The following is a 14,847-nucleotide window of genomic DNA, read 5'->3' on the forward strand; positions in this document are numbered from 1 at the left end:
AAAAAAACAAACAGACTGATTGAACAAAATGAGTTATCCTCTGAACAAGTGCAGAGTACAGTTTGCTTTTTTTTTTTTTTTTTTTTTTTTTTTACATAGGGAGCCTCCTTATTCACCAACGTATGATATGCTACTTATCAAAATCACCCCATTTTCAACAGAGTGCCATATTTTGTGAAAATTTATGTGAAGGGAATATATACATGTGAAGGAAATGTTCTATTCTGTTAGAAGAGAGACTCCGGTCTCAGCATGAATATTCCTGTACGATAATCCTAAATAAATAAAAAAAGAGTTTTCTTTCATTTACAGTCACTTTATTTGCATTTGAAAGGCAAACAAATTATTATGTGTAAAACTCAAGTGCCTAATATATTTATCTAGTTTGTTTTACGAAGATTTTCAAACTTCAGAAAATTTAAAGGCAACCCCAAATGAGTGGGAAAAAGATGGGAAGAAGGGAGGAAGAGAAATCTTGTTTTGAGGGAAAGAAAACAGGATCCCTTCCAACGTTTAATAATGTAGCGAACATCTTATTGTTAAAATGATAGATTCTGAGTAATTTATACAGAATGCACTAAAAATACAGATTTGAGTCAGCTTGATCAAAATAAACCTCAGACACAGCATTCGCTTTTTCCTTTTATGGGCAGATTCTAGACCTTTGGAGCACATGTTTTATTACAGCCAAAGTCTTTGAAGCAGGAACAAAATGTTGAGCTTATTTGAAGTAGGGCCTCAGTCCAATGAACCACTTGACTGGTGTCAGGAAGGACAAACCACCACCTCAGAGAACTGTATCACAAGCTAAGTCGTTCCTCCTAAACTAGCTGTGCCCTGAAGTTCTGACTTTCTCTGGTAAAGTTTCAGTGGTTTTGCATTGCTGCAGTAGAAAGGAAAGCTACGGGAGGTAGGGGGAGAAGGAGAAAATTGTGAAATTCAGAAGAGTGCTGACTTCATATTCAATTGGACACAGATAAAGCCATTACTAAATGAGGAATGCCTAACATCCTAAATTCCCTTTAACCACTTGAAGCCTGCAGAAGTAGCAGTCATATAATGAAGCACTGCCTTTGCAATGAAAGGAGGCCTGGGGCTAAGGTCTGGAACAAATTCCTAGTCTGACAGGGACTTTTTAGGAACCTGGATAAGCAGCTGCACTGCCTGCACATCATATTCCCACCCATGGGACACTTTTTTTTTTTTTTTCCCTGACAGATTTTGTCTCTGCTACCTCAACTGTAAGTGCTTGGGGCTGGGCCCAAGCTTCCCTAACAGCAACGAGCACAATGAGACCTTCACCTTGGTTGGGACTGTTAGGGAATACAAGCAGTAAGAAATAATAACGATGTCAGCATTTTAGTGCAGGATGCAGGGCTGCTTCAGAGAACTGCAGCTACAAGGCAGTACAGTACAGAGAGTCGTACTGAGAACTGAAAGATGTGGAATGGAAATAAGAATTGCTAGTCTAGAGAAATACTCAATTTTTTCACTTTTTAAGGTTCAAATCTTTAACTTGGTGGCCCATAAAAAGGTTGCCAGGCAAATCTGTGCTGTGGACCAATGTGCAGCAAGTTCAATCCTTTTGGGAAGCATCTGCATTACAGAGTAAGTGCTGTATGCTCTGTCTGCACACGCCTACTAGATCTAACACATTCTGGATGTGTCAGACTTGTTGCACATGCACTGTACAATTCTTTCCCCATGCAAGCAGTAAATCCAGCCTAGTCTGAGCATGATGGACTTATGTTCCTGCAAGCACACCTACATAAGATCTGATGTTTCCTGTCAGAGTCACTGAATTTGTACTGCACAGCCAATCCATAATCATGCACTGATAACATCTGTCATTTCTGCATGTCTGTAAATCTTGCAAAATTTCTGGAAAAAGGCTGTGTACAAGGAAATACAGAATTATGGCAGGCCTGTCTCTGGAATTCTGTGAGATATTATTGTACCTATTCAACACCAATCAAAAAAACTAACACCTTTGCAAAACTCCAAGTGACAACCTGCTCCTGTAAACTGGAAATGCATTTCCTTCTGAAAACTATTTCTCAGCTGGAACATACCTTGAAATGGTATTCTTTTTTTCTTTTTTCTTTTTGGTGTCTTTTTTTTTTTTTTTTTTTTTTTTTTTTTGGAGATCTGCCAAACATATAGTGCATGTAAAACCAACCTCCAAAACCATGCAAGGTCCACAGCTGCTAAGATGCACTCGATCATTAATCCTGTCACACCCAGCCCAAAAATCAACTACTCTGACCTCTTCTACCAGTGTCCAAAATGGACAGCTCAGCCTCTGAAAAAGATACCACTGAAAATCCTAAGTATTAGTTGATATGACAGATTCTGAAATATTTAGGTAGTCAGCATTAAAGAAAACTGAAGTTTAAGCAAACAAACTGACTTTAAAACTGTAGTAATTGGGATTGTGTCTGAACAAAATTACTTAGACAGCCCATCTTGGAAAAGTAAAATTAGGTATGTGTTTAAATTAATTTGAAAAAGGTTAGATGTCAGAAAAGCAATTTGTATTTTGTTCTAACTGTTAAATAGAGGATTTGTTCATGGGTATCAAGGGACAAAAGCTGCATTTCTATCAACATTTCTGTAGTCCATTTGTTCTACTATTACATTCCTAGTAGTTTTAACGTAACTCGTTTGAAAACATGATTTGAAAGCATACTGATGCTTTAGTAAAATTCAGCAAAGGTTGGTTTTATAAAGATGAAACCAAGTATGCAGAACTGTAGCTAGTGAAGTCATAGAAGCAGAAGATCTATGGTGTGTATGTGCCACAAGGTTTTCTTTGCCAATATCTGCATTAAAATCTTGGAATTCAATTACTTTATACAATCACTAAATCTTGAGACAGAGCTATAAAACTTGTCTAGTGTTTTACTGAGTATCATCACTAGCTGAACAGTCAACAACAAAACAAAAGGACTGAATTATATTTAAGTCAAGTAATGTTTCCTTCCACTGATTTTACTCTATCTCCCAAACAGTTCTTACCCATATATGAGAACCTTATTTAATTTTCCTCCAGGAAAGATGGAGCCTCTTCCATCTTACGATTCAAGAAGGATTCAGGAGTCAGCCTGTAGACGTACTTACGTGTGCAAACATATACTGCTGTGCTCTTATTTCACTTAGAAAGCTGAAGTGACTTGACTGCTTTTACAGCATATGTTGCATAGCTTTGGGGATAACGCAAGGAAATTTTATTCACTCCTCGTCTCTCCCCCCTCTTTATTTTTTGATTTTAATCCTTAAGCCATACAAGCTGTATTACCTGATAGAAAATAGGGTATATTTCTATTTTCATGCATTACAGAAGAAGAGGCAAATAAGTGAGTTAAAAATATCATCTTGGTTCATCCACTTCTCAACACACCTGCTGTTCTCCATTTCAGTCACAAACTCTTCCAGGTCAAAACTGAAATCATTACTAGAGAAACCAGAATGATGAAGACATTGAGCTGCCAGTTTCTAATGCAGTCTTACCAAGTTACTGTCAATCAGCGACTGTAACTTTAAAAAAATAATACAACACTAAAGAAGTATTAAGAACAATTATCTCATGTCCAATTGGAATGTTAGACCTCTAGACAGAAGGGTTCATTCCTTGCAGCCTGCCAACATTTTACTAAATGACACTGGCCCTTTAACAGATGGAATACATGCTTCTTAGCTTGCCAGGATCCTAATAAAAGACACTGGCTTCTTTAAAATGAAGGACACATACCTCTCAAATTGCCAGTATCCAAATTGGGAGTCAGCAGTTTAAAATAAAGGCACTCATCAATCTGGCAAAATCAAGGACGTGATACAGAAATTTTAAAACAAATGGTACAAAGTTTCTCCTGACACTACTTAACTTGGATGAACTAAATACTTCAAACACTGGCTAGGCATATCCAGTAGCAGCAAGAAGCAGCACTGTGGCAATTGGATACCATACTAGCTTTTAAAATGAGTCAAATAAATATTAGCAGCAGACTTCAGTGGTCAGGGCCTGGATTTATTTCTTTTTCTCCATCCCGTCATCTCCCACTCCACTCATACAGCTGACTGTGCACTGCATGACTCAAATGAAAGCAGGATATCTTTTCCCTGGGCACTGATCAGCACCACAAAGGCTGGCCTGTACCACAGGGAAAGACCCAGAACTCCCAAAATGAACTGTATCTGCTTCCTTCCCATCACCCAGGAGCAGCGTTTTCCACTGAGGGAAATAAGCCTCTGAAAGCTTTCCCTGTGCACTGACAACCCATAATACTACAGCTTGAAAAGTCTTGCAGCAACTGCAGAAGCCTCTTGAAAGCCAGCAAGTATGGGCTCTAACTTTTCTGACAGCAGCTATCCAAAGGGAGCAAAGACCCTCACTGGCAAGGACACCTGGATGAGTTGGGTTAGAGAAGCGGAGAAAGAAGTTTGCTGAGCCTTGTCAGCACTTACAGACTAACCCCAAACCCTGAATGGCTGAAATGGGTGAAAGGAGAAAACTGCAAGCTCCCCCTGTTTGCAGAAATCATGAAAATGATAAGATTGGGCATGAAACAGGAGCATTTTTATGAACAAGAGAACTGGTGTTACTCACATCAGTGGTTCCTTGTATTTCAGTCTCAGAGCCTTACTTCTGAAATTCTGCAACTCACTGCTGACACATGCCCAGTGGTACCTACGAACCTCAGATTCTTGTCTTGCCCAGCATCCCTTTCCCACCCCCTGAATGTCAGCAGACCCCTGCCTCTAAGTCTTCAGACTGACTGCATCTAGCTGAGCCTCTTTTCTTCCCATTGTGCCTGCCTACTCAACACTTGCTGACTAGATACTTCTGCAACATGGGGCTAGCCAGCAAACTCTTGTGCAGTAAAGAACATACTTAAGTCCAAAAACTACCATCTTATGGCACAGCCAGATGAAGCCAAAGATGTCTGATGTACTGGATCGGTTTTTCATCTGATGAACAAAAACGCGGACATGATTTACTTACCTTTCACGTTCATCTTTCATTTTCTCCAGCTCCTCTTCTTTAAGTACATCATGCTTTGGATTCCCCTTCTGATCTGTTTTCCCACTTTTATCTTCCTTTTTCTTTCCAAATCTGTTTAAGGTATTAAGGAAGGAGTCAGGAAGAAGTAATTACCAGAAGAAAAAACAGTACTTATCTATCATAAAGCACTGAAATTTTAGGCAATCACAACACTGTAAGCTTTTATCTTGACCACTCATAGATCCCACATAGCAAAAGAAGTACATTTTTAAATGGGCTGTGTGTAATAGGAAGGATTAGTTATGAACTGATTTGGTTCCCGAACTTTTGAAACATACTGCTCGAGAGAGAAAGCAGTGAAGCCCCACCAAACCCAAAACGCAAGCCACTGCAGGACTAAACTATTATTGCACATTTTAAAGTAGCAGAAGGTTGTTCTTACCACAGGACAGCTCTCTGAAAGTAATCTGCAGTGACTGTGGTGCCAGCACCCAAACTGGACCACAAATTCTGCTCTTATCAGTATCTATTATCTCTTAATCATATCTTGTCTTAATTTAAAGATTTGTTCTTTGTTTAAATAATGATGCATTCAGAAAGAATAAAATCTTGATATATTTTAAAGTACAAAACTAGACTGCTTTTAAGATCTCTTTTTAAAGTACTTGTGTTTTCCTTTCTGCCTGGGGATGCACTATACTTTAACATTTATGCAGTGAAAGTCCTCCAGAGACCCCCATCAGTTCTGGGGTCCCACTGTTTTATATGTTGCACTGAGATGTTATGTTGCATAACATAACAGCCCGTTTTATGCAGCCTGTAAAAGGTGACTAAACCAGGGAGCTACATATCATTTTTGGTGGAGCTAGACAGAATACTGGGGTCAAGTATGTCGTATCTCAAATATGCTTATGAATTATGGGCCAAAAAGTATAAAAACCTCCTCACCTCTTCCCCAATTTGAAATTCTCAATTCTGTAAGTAAATAAAAGATCAGTGTCTTCCACATAAGTTAGTGTCCTTTCATGCAAATCAATGACAGTACGTACAAAAAAGTAATGATTTCTCACTACTTACTCTTCTCTGTAAGTCTGCAGTATTGTCTTGGTGATCTTTCTTTTACCCTTTTTATTTTTCATGTCAGCCCAAACTGCCTCAAGTGGAACAGCTGAACTACTGTACATGTAGTTAAGTTGTAAATCATTGACTTTAGGTTTTTGCTCTGACCAAAGCAGAAATCTTTCTTGTCAGGCTTGTAAGTCAACAATCCAAATTTTTAGTGCATTTAAATCAATAATTATGAGCTTATGGTCAAATGAAGTTCTGACAGACTCTTCAGCAAGTCTTCCAGACAATAAGAATTTGGTTATATGTGTATATATGATGGGCACAAGAGACGGACATGTAGTTTATGGTGCAGACAAGAAGAAAAGCAAATACTACAGGCATTACCATGAGATGCTCTACTATTGCCTGTGCTGGGGAATAGGAAGAGTCACATCCCAGTGCACAGCTTTCTCTTGCCTTTTTCTTATATGTGACAAGACAGCTAGCGTATTACATTCTTCCAGGGATCCTCTGATCAATATAGATGCATACATGCACACACACACCCCATTTCCTACAAACCATCTTCAGTTCTTTTCTGATGGTCTCTCTTATATCAGTGCTTTCAGAAAGACAGCAGATACTTTCCATGCTTCTAATTTTCCTGAGTCAAGAGCAGCACACTGATTCCACTGCTGCTTTCCAAGTTCTAGCAGTCCCACCAGGCTGCGGAGCCATAAAACCCATCAGAGGGTGGTGGTAGCAGTGAAAGCAGCAGTTGGGAAACACAAGACAGATAGAGGTTGTTAAGAAAGAGTGAGAACATATGAAGTGAGGAAGGCTCATTACCCATGTGAAAAGCCAGGTGAAACTCTGCATATATTGCTCTCTACAGAGATGTCAGATAAACAAAGCACCTCACCAGACAGCCAAACAACAACTCTCCTTGGGATGAGCACCAGCAGGCTGCACCTGAAAACACCCTGCTTTTGAACACTTGCACATGCTGTGAAGGTCTCATGGCAGTTTTCTCAAGGGAGGCTGTATTAGCACTTACATCTTGGTCGTAATCCAAGTCTGGTACTTTGTTTGTATTCAGTCTGCTTACTTTTCTCCCACAATTTTTCAATTATGATTTTGTGGATTCTCATATTTGACTGTAGTAAGTATTGATTCTGAAAAGAGTATTCTTGGGCATATTGTACTGTTGAAGGGAGTTAAAGCTGAATATGTTGCATACTCAAGAGAAATGAAAAAAAAGAAATGTTCAGCATGCTTTCTTTTCAAGACTAGTATTATTTCTTCCTTATGAAGAAAATACATTTTAAATAAAATAGTGACGATTTTGATTGTAACAACTGCAAGCATCATAACTCTCAGTAAAAATAGTGCTGTCCATTGGTAGAGCTGCTCTAGCTAAAAATTAGCAAATTCCAGTGTAATTATAAATCAGGAATAGTGAGTTGGTCTTGATGAAAACACTTGATCTGTTGTTTTGGGGTATTTTTGTTGTTGTTGCTTTGTTTTATTTGTTTTTCATGTTATATTTAGCTTCACATGGGATTTGTGAAGACTTACAATTTTTACCTGTTACACTAAGTATGCAGCATATAGCTAAAGGCTAGGAAACGTTGAGGTTTTTAGCCTCTTGTGCACATTGCTATATCATAAAAATCCATTGTTTTTTATTATTATTGTAATATGTTTTCAGCTCAAAAAAATCTTGCACAAACATTAAAGAATAAAAACAACAAAAAATTAACACTTAAGAAAACCAATATAGAGCACAAAGCATTAAGCCACACACACAAAAAAAAAAAAAAGGAAAAGAAAAGAAGTATCACGTCTTCCTGAAATTATACACCCTGTCCTAAAATTTATCTTCTGCTCACTGATGTGTTCTAATTGCCATGGGCTTCCGATGATAAAATTAACTTCCACCCATTGTAATCTTGCATGGTTTTGTGCATTACAGGCTTAATGGTTCTCTAATGCTTATAGAAGAATAAACAACAAACAAATAGAAACAAAAACCAACAACAAAAAAGTTTGCTGCCCAACTGGGTTTTGATGCTATTCTCACTGAAATCAGTGAGAGGCCCGCTACTCTCTTGAACAAGGGCAGGATAAAATCTATTGTCAAAAGTATAGTATAGAATTAATTAAATCCATATTAAAATTCTATGAAAACTAAATGGTTTTAGGACTTAAAAGTTTCCAGTTCTCCAGGCAACAAATAATTGGAATACATTAAAATCTACCTTCCATAGTATATGCTATTGACAGAAGCATTATTTTCATCATTGATGAAAAGATTTATGGCACAAATTTTTTAAAAGTTCTGTTTGCTATCCTGAACACAGCAAAATTCTCTTTTAAGTTAATCTCTCTCAGAATTGTTACGCTGAAAACCTTATGTGCAAATGGAGAAACGTAACAGGAAGACCTGAAACAAATGGATTGGTTGCATCCTCTCATTCTATATACATCTATAATCAGTTTATGCCAAATGAATCCACTTCTAATCATAATGACTGAAAAGAAATAAACTCGTAACTTCCCAGGTTGTTAGAGCAACTGTCCCTGTTCTCTGACTATCTGCTGCAAATGCCTGGGTAGTACTGCTACAGAAGAGAAAACCTAATAACCTTAGCATACTTTTCAGCTGAGAAAATTAATATTCCAACTACTCAGAGCACAGTCCTGGAAACAAAAGTATAAAGGGATTTTCTTTAAGTGATCAGAGTGATACATCCTTACGGGAAAAGTCCATATGCAACAGTTGAGAACATACTGTAGCTTAGTGAAGGATTATCCTATTTCTTTGAATTTCAAAGGATGCCCTGCAAATAACTAACATTTTCCCCTTAGAAGCATTAAATGAATACCGAGTGTACATCATCATCTCGCAGTACATATTAACATTCAATTGGCTATCGTATAAAAGCACACATATGCTTCATTTCAAGGCTTTTATCCCCATTTTAAGGGATAAAAGTTAGAACAAACCTTCTATAGGCCTGCTCTGTTATATTTGGGATAAACGTCTTATATGCAAGACCTAAAGCTGTGGTCATGGCAACACCATTTCCGCGTGGAGCTGGGAGCTTCCAGATCTCAAACATGTTGATATTTGCTTCAAGGATTAAAAAGCAGGCAGGTCTGTGAAGTCCCAGACTTGTAAGGAGGAGAAACATCTGCTGGGTAGAACCCCAAGCAGCTTGCTGACTAAATTCAGCAACTTGGATTTCTTAGTTAATTTGGTTGCCCTAGATCAGTAGGTGTCACTGCAGCCAACAGGGTACATAATGGAACTGCAAACATCTGCACGGAAATAATTCAAGAGGGCATATGACACAGTCAAGCAAGATACACAGCCTAACAATGTCATAAAGCCTTGACATCTCCAGAAATGATCTGTAAAAAAACAGAGTGATTTGTAAAGTACATATAACAAAAGCTCTGGCTCCTAGTCATTTCACAGCAAATGGGGAAAAATGCTGAGATTATTAAAGCAGCTCCCTTATGAAAGACTAGAAATAACCCTTAAAATTAAATTTAAATGTGAGTAAGAATGAATGAGTGAACAAGAAAGATAAAGATACTAATAAGGTATGATTTTCAGGTCCACACAGGGACTATAAAAAGCTTATTAACTGCCACTACTGCTGTGTGTTTTAAGTTATTTTATCACGCAGCTTTACAGCAGAAGAAATACCCTAGAAGCAGCGCTGTGCTTTGATTAATCACTTTCATACATACACTTTTACAGAGTATTAAATATTTCCATAAAGATCCTTAGTGAGTCACACTTGTTTGTGATTACAGACCAGGCTCATTTTACATTTATGTTAATAGGAACATTAATGAAATACTTCTTTTACATTTTTTGTGGCTCTCTAAATATCTAAAAGGTTTGTTATTAAATGTTTACTTATTGGACAGAAGCATGCCATTGAGTATTATACTAATGGATCGAGAGCTTTGCAACAGCTGAAGAAATACAGAAAGACGAGAATATGTTTGGGTAAAGGCTGTGAATTTGAGAGCAGAGCACACATGGCAAGGGCTGGGCAGCACTGTTCACACCTTCACCAGTATCCAAGAAGATGGCCGTACTTTCATGGCACGAGTTAAACTTTTGTGGAAGGGCAGCTCTGTGCCAGGGGCATGTGTGCATCTCTTGTCCTTGCCCCACTGCCACCCCCACTCACCACTGACCGCATCCAATTCTCTATCCCTGGTAGATGGTGGACCTGGAGACGGCCACATCAGCTTCTTCTGCTCACAGCTTCGTGGTTCACAGGCAGGTGAACCGTGATGGCAGTGCCTCCACCTCCAGGGAGGAGGAGAGGAAGGGGCAGGCAGGCAAGTCCACTGCGGGGCTGGGCAGTGCTGTGTACAACACCCAGACCATTTGTTCCTCTTTATACTCCGGATCTCAGCACTGTGGTGGTGTTGAAAGAGTCCCTTCCATCCCACCCAACAGCCAGGTGGTCACTCCATCAGGCTCCCACCGAACCACCCCAAAAAGCAGGTAAGGCGGGTATGTGCAAGCTTAGACAATCAAAACTAGCTTGTATGGGAAGAGAAAAATAACCTAACCTTTGTTTTATTATATCAACCAAGACTCAAGAGGCACAACTTGTTAACATGTCCAGCGCTATAATTATTATTTGTATTTCACAAATTTAGCTAAGCTTTATGACAGTGACTGTGCTTATGTTTAGCCATCCTCAAATCACTTTGGGAGATAATCCACATTATTCTAATGCTGTGATCGGCATTTAACTGGTTATGGTCAGCCGGAAAAGAGAAGGTTATACAGATAATGCAAATACAAAGAAAACCACATTATTAACACCAGTATTTTGTTGCTCCTGTTTTGTTATGTCAACGTTAAACTAAGTACTTTTTTTTTTTTTTTTTTAATTTGCTATAGCTAACTACTGGAGCTAGACTGAGCTTCCAGATCCAGTCTAATGGGAGTAAAACTTATCTTTCTAACAACTCTCATTAAACACAACCTCCCCCCAACCCGTTTATTTCTTTGATGCCCAAATTAGCATCTTTTCTCCAGCATGCTGAATTAATTAGTACAGTGACAAAGAATTAGTACAGATAGGATCAAAGCTGAAACCGTATTTATCTGGAATTTGAAATTAAGAGCAGAGTATATTAACCCTCAGCATTTCATGGAGCTTTCCACATGGCATACTTAGTAAGCCTTCCAGGAGGTCATTCAAAATAAATCAACAGTGCAATTTTTTTCCCACCAAAGTCGTGCTAAAATGAAAATGAATTTGCCAAGAAGTCTGCTACAACGGGGAACTGCCTTTAATGCATAGCCTTCCGTACTACTTATTATGTAACTTGTAGGTATCAGTAGAACAAAGCAAACAAAGCTGAAAAAAGACAGTTAATCACATCTGTATTAATGCCTGGATCATTGCATTGTTCACAGACTTAAGGGCTAATGAAAGAATTCCCAGCACCAAACCTGAAGAACTGCTTGCTGTAACTCCTCACAGGTAAATAACATCTAATCTTTGATGAAATGAAGAAACTTGGAAATGAAATGTCAAAACAAAAGCCCTAACTTACACAGTAAAGCTTAGTCTGAAAGCATCAACCATATGGACTGCAACAAAAGAAAATCTTCACTGCCAGTATCATTGTCTCAAATATTATCTGTGTTTCAGTATCAGATAAATGATTGGAGATTGTTTGCCGGATGAAATGCAAGAGGTTCCTCTTCTGCATACAAACCACAGAACGAAATCAGGCAATCTAAATAAATACCCTGAAATCTTGAAATCTTTTTAACCATCATCTTCGCTAAGCCTTTATGCCCCACATCCTTACCGTTTAAATGTCGAACTTGCCCCTGATTTATATAGATGCCAGACCACGCTGAAGTACTGCAACTCTTTCTGGTAACTAGGTATTAGGAAATCCTTACCAGTGGGGTAGCTCTATCCAGCCCTACCATAGACCCAATGTAACTTCTGCAGGATATGACGTGACCAGAGACAAAAACCGAGGAACATGATGGTACCCTAAGACTTGGGCTACCCGAGTCACAGGTGGTTGCTACAAAACCACAAGTCCCATCTACAGAACCCATGGACTGGAGCAACTCTCCCTGGCAACTATGCAAGAATAGACAACAGAAGGCAGCCTGAGGAATCATCATTAATATTTCAAGAAACTTATTTCTAGAAAACATGCAGAGGTAGTATGAGTTTTGGAGATAGTGTTTATTAAGAGGGGTCACTGTTATTATTATCTGACTGGGAAACTTGTTACAGTGAATGACAGCTTTCCACCTGTGTCCAAGAAATGATGCTTAAGTCATCTGACGACCATGTTGCTGATTTGTGGTCGCTAGTACAAGAACTCTGCATCCTACATCACTTCCACAGAGAAATAAACACCTACAGTAATATAACACAGCTATGATTTACAGCTTGGCCAGAAGAAGGGAAAGTTGATTTATAGTCTGTCCAATCCATCAAGCCCTACCAGCTTATCCACCAGGCAGCGTAATTACCCTCCACCCAAGAAACTATTCCCATATATTCTTATTTTTCCCTGCTTTCATATAACATTATCCATTTCTCCCCTCTCTGTTCTACCCTACAGGAAAGTAATTTCTTCTGAAGTGAATACTAATTCTCTCCCAGTGCACAGAAACAGTGCACAGAAACATACCCGACCCTATTCTACATGAAGTTAGCAAATGCCAACACTAGGGGAAACAGAAAATCACACCCATGTCTTGGCCATGGTGAGAAAAAGAAAAGGACAGAGTACTAAGGTCTTCTCCCCTGACTCTGCTTTCTTAATTCCCATTTTCTCATCCCCACACTGAAGAAAAGAGACGAGAAGCAGGCAGTTAGGACAGCTATTATTTTTTCCAGGAATTTGTTATCCTCTGTCATGCAGGAGAAAGATAAATGCAGTTTCTGACTGAACCTATTCCTCTGAGGTTCAGTCAATAAGACAAAAAGTAGGAGACAGAGACTCCCTGTGCAGTCTGCAGGCGCTGCCAGCTGCCCCTCTGGGACTACTTGCTGACTCGGTGGATTTCTCAGATTGAGTTTGGAAATTCTGCAGGGTCCAGAGAGAGACAGCATCCCTCGGTGTCACACCAGCACCTTCAGCCTTAACAGGTAAATGAGACAGGGAAAAGACCAACTGAAGTGAGGGAAAGAGGCTTTTTTTTCTCCTTCTGTTCTCTTTCATGCTACCTCCTCATCTGTTCTGTGCCTCTTCCCCTATTACCAGCAATACAGCCCCAGAACTCACTGATGTATCAACTACACATGCATGTATAGCATATGCATATTTGTAAGGGGAAGGATTTTTCCATTTTTCTTGCATCGTGATTCTCATGGTACTTGGTGCTTTTCTTATCATTTTCAGCTGCTGAGACATTATATGAGAATCTCCATTCACACCAGAAAATTGTTTGCTCAGCCCTTTTGGCTATAGAAAACACTTGGACCCGTGACATTCTCAGAACTGCAGATACAAAACTTGTGAGGCAAATTAAATACATGACATTTGCAAAACAAAACTGAAAACCTGCTACATTTGCACTCAGAGTCATGATACTTGGAAGTGTCAGACTCGCTAATTATCTCACAACAGCAGTACTCACCTCCTCGACCACACCGTGTGCTTTCCTCTCCTTATGTGCCACAGCGGGGATTTGTTGGGGCTTATCTGACTTTCATGAAGAGAAACTGCTCATTGCAGGTTCCAACAAGATCTCCAGGAAAGCCTGACTCTTGAAAAACAGCAGTAACAGAGGAGTCCCCTGTGTTGTGCTTGAGACAACACCTAAACCTTCACAGAAGTCCCTTTCTCTATGGAAATGTAGTCACACTCTAATCATCATTCATGCTGAGCATGTATCACCACACCCATTCTACAAATCTAAGAAACTGAGGCACAAAGGGCAAAAACAGCTTGCCCAGATTAAGAAATCCTATTATCTTTCTCTGCTAATCTCCTCCGAGCTGTAGTTACAGTAATGCTACATATCCACCTGCCTTGTTTTCCTACCAGTGTAAGATGCTTTTTCCTTTTTCTATTTCCCCCTATCTCCTTTCAGTTTTCTCCTCATTCATTTCCTTTTCCTTTCCCAACACACTCCTTCTCCCCCCACCCCTTGCTCCATACTCCTTTCATATGCTCTCCTGCTGCACTGTTACGGAAATACCCCTTCCTGGAGATTTTTGCTGGAGGCAGAAAAGGAAAGGAATGTGTCTTGGGAAACAGCACTCTTGCCTCCAAGACGCAGCGCAGCAATATGCAGTAGAGACATGCAGAGTTCACTACAGTAGCTGAGCTACCAAAAACAGTCTCAATTCCTTCCCAGCAGGATGCATTAGTCTATATTTGAGCTCTGCACTGCTCACAGTGCTCAAGAAACTCTGAACTAAAGGAGAGTATACAGTGAAAAGACTCAGCCTCTTTCGAAGGAAGGCTTGTCCAAGGGAGAGGTACGGATATTGAATTGGAAAGGGAGGCAGTAAAGGCAACCAGAAAACTCTACAAGCCTTGTTCTTCGATTACACAGTGCACTCTTAAGGTTTAAGCATCACAAATTCCATCCCTACAGCCTCAATGACAGTTGCCTTTTTTTTTTTTGGAAAGCAGTAACTTTCAAAACAATGCCAAAATTAAAGAAGAGTGGAGTTACATATACTGTATTTTGAAAGATGTGTTTCAGCATAATAAATAATAGATGCTTTTGCATTTTTAAACTGTCAAAATCAGTCCTTCTG

General features: G+C 39.3%; 1 protein-coding gene across 3 annotated transcripts in view; it reads right to left on the reverse strand.

Annotated features, from left to right (window-relative positions):
• The window catches only part of PARD3B (par-3 family cell polarity regulator beta), a 401,316-nt gene that overhangs the window by 91,813 nt on the left and 294,656 nt on the right, over positions 1-14,847 (reverse strand). For all 3 annotated transcript variants that reach the window (XM_082763760.1, XM_082763759.1, XM_082763758.1), the window contains one exon: positions 5,003-5,113. In XM_082763760.1, coding sequence (XP_082619886.1) covers positions 5,003-5,113 — 111 coding nt within the window. The remainder of the gene's footprint in view (positions 1-5,002; positions 5,114-14,847) is intronic.

This window comes from Aythya marila (genome assembly GCF_965140915.1).
Source record: "Aythya marila genome assembly, chromosome: 6".
Lineage (NCBI taxonomy): Eukaryota > Metazoa > Chordata > Aves > Anseriformes > Anatidae > Aythya > Aythya marila.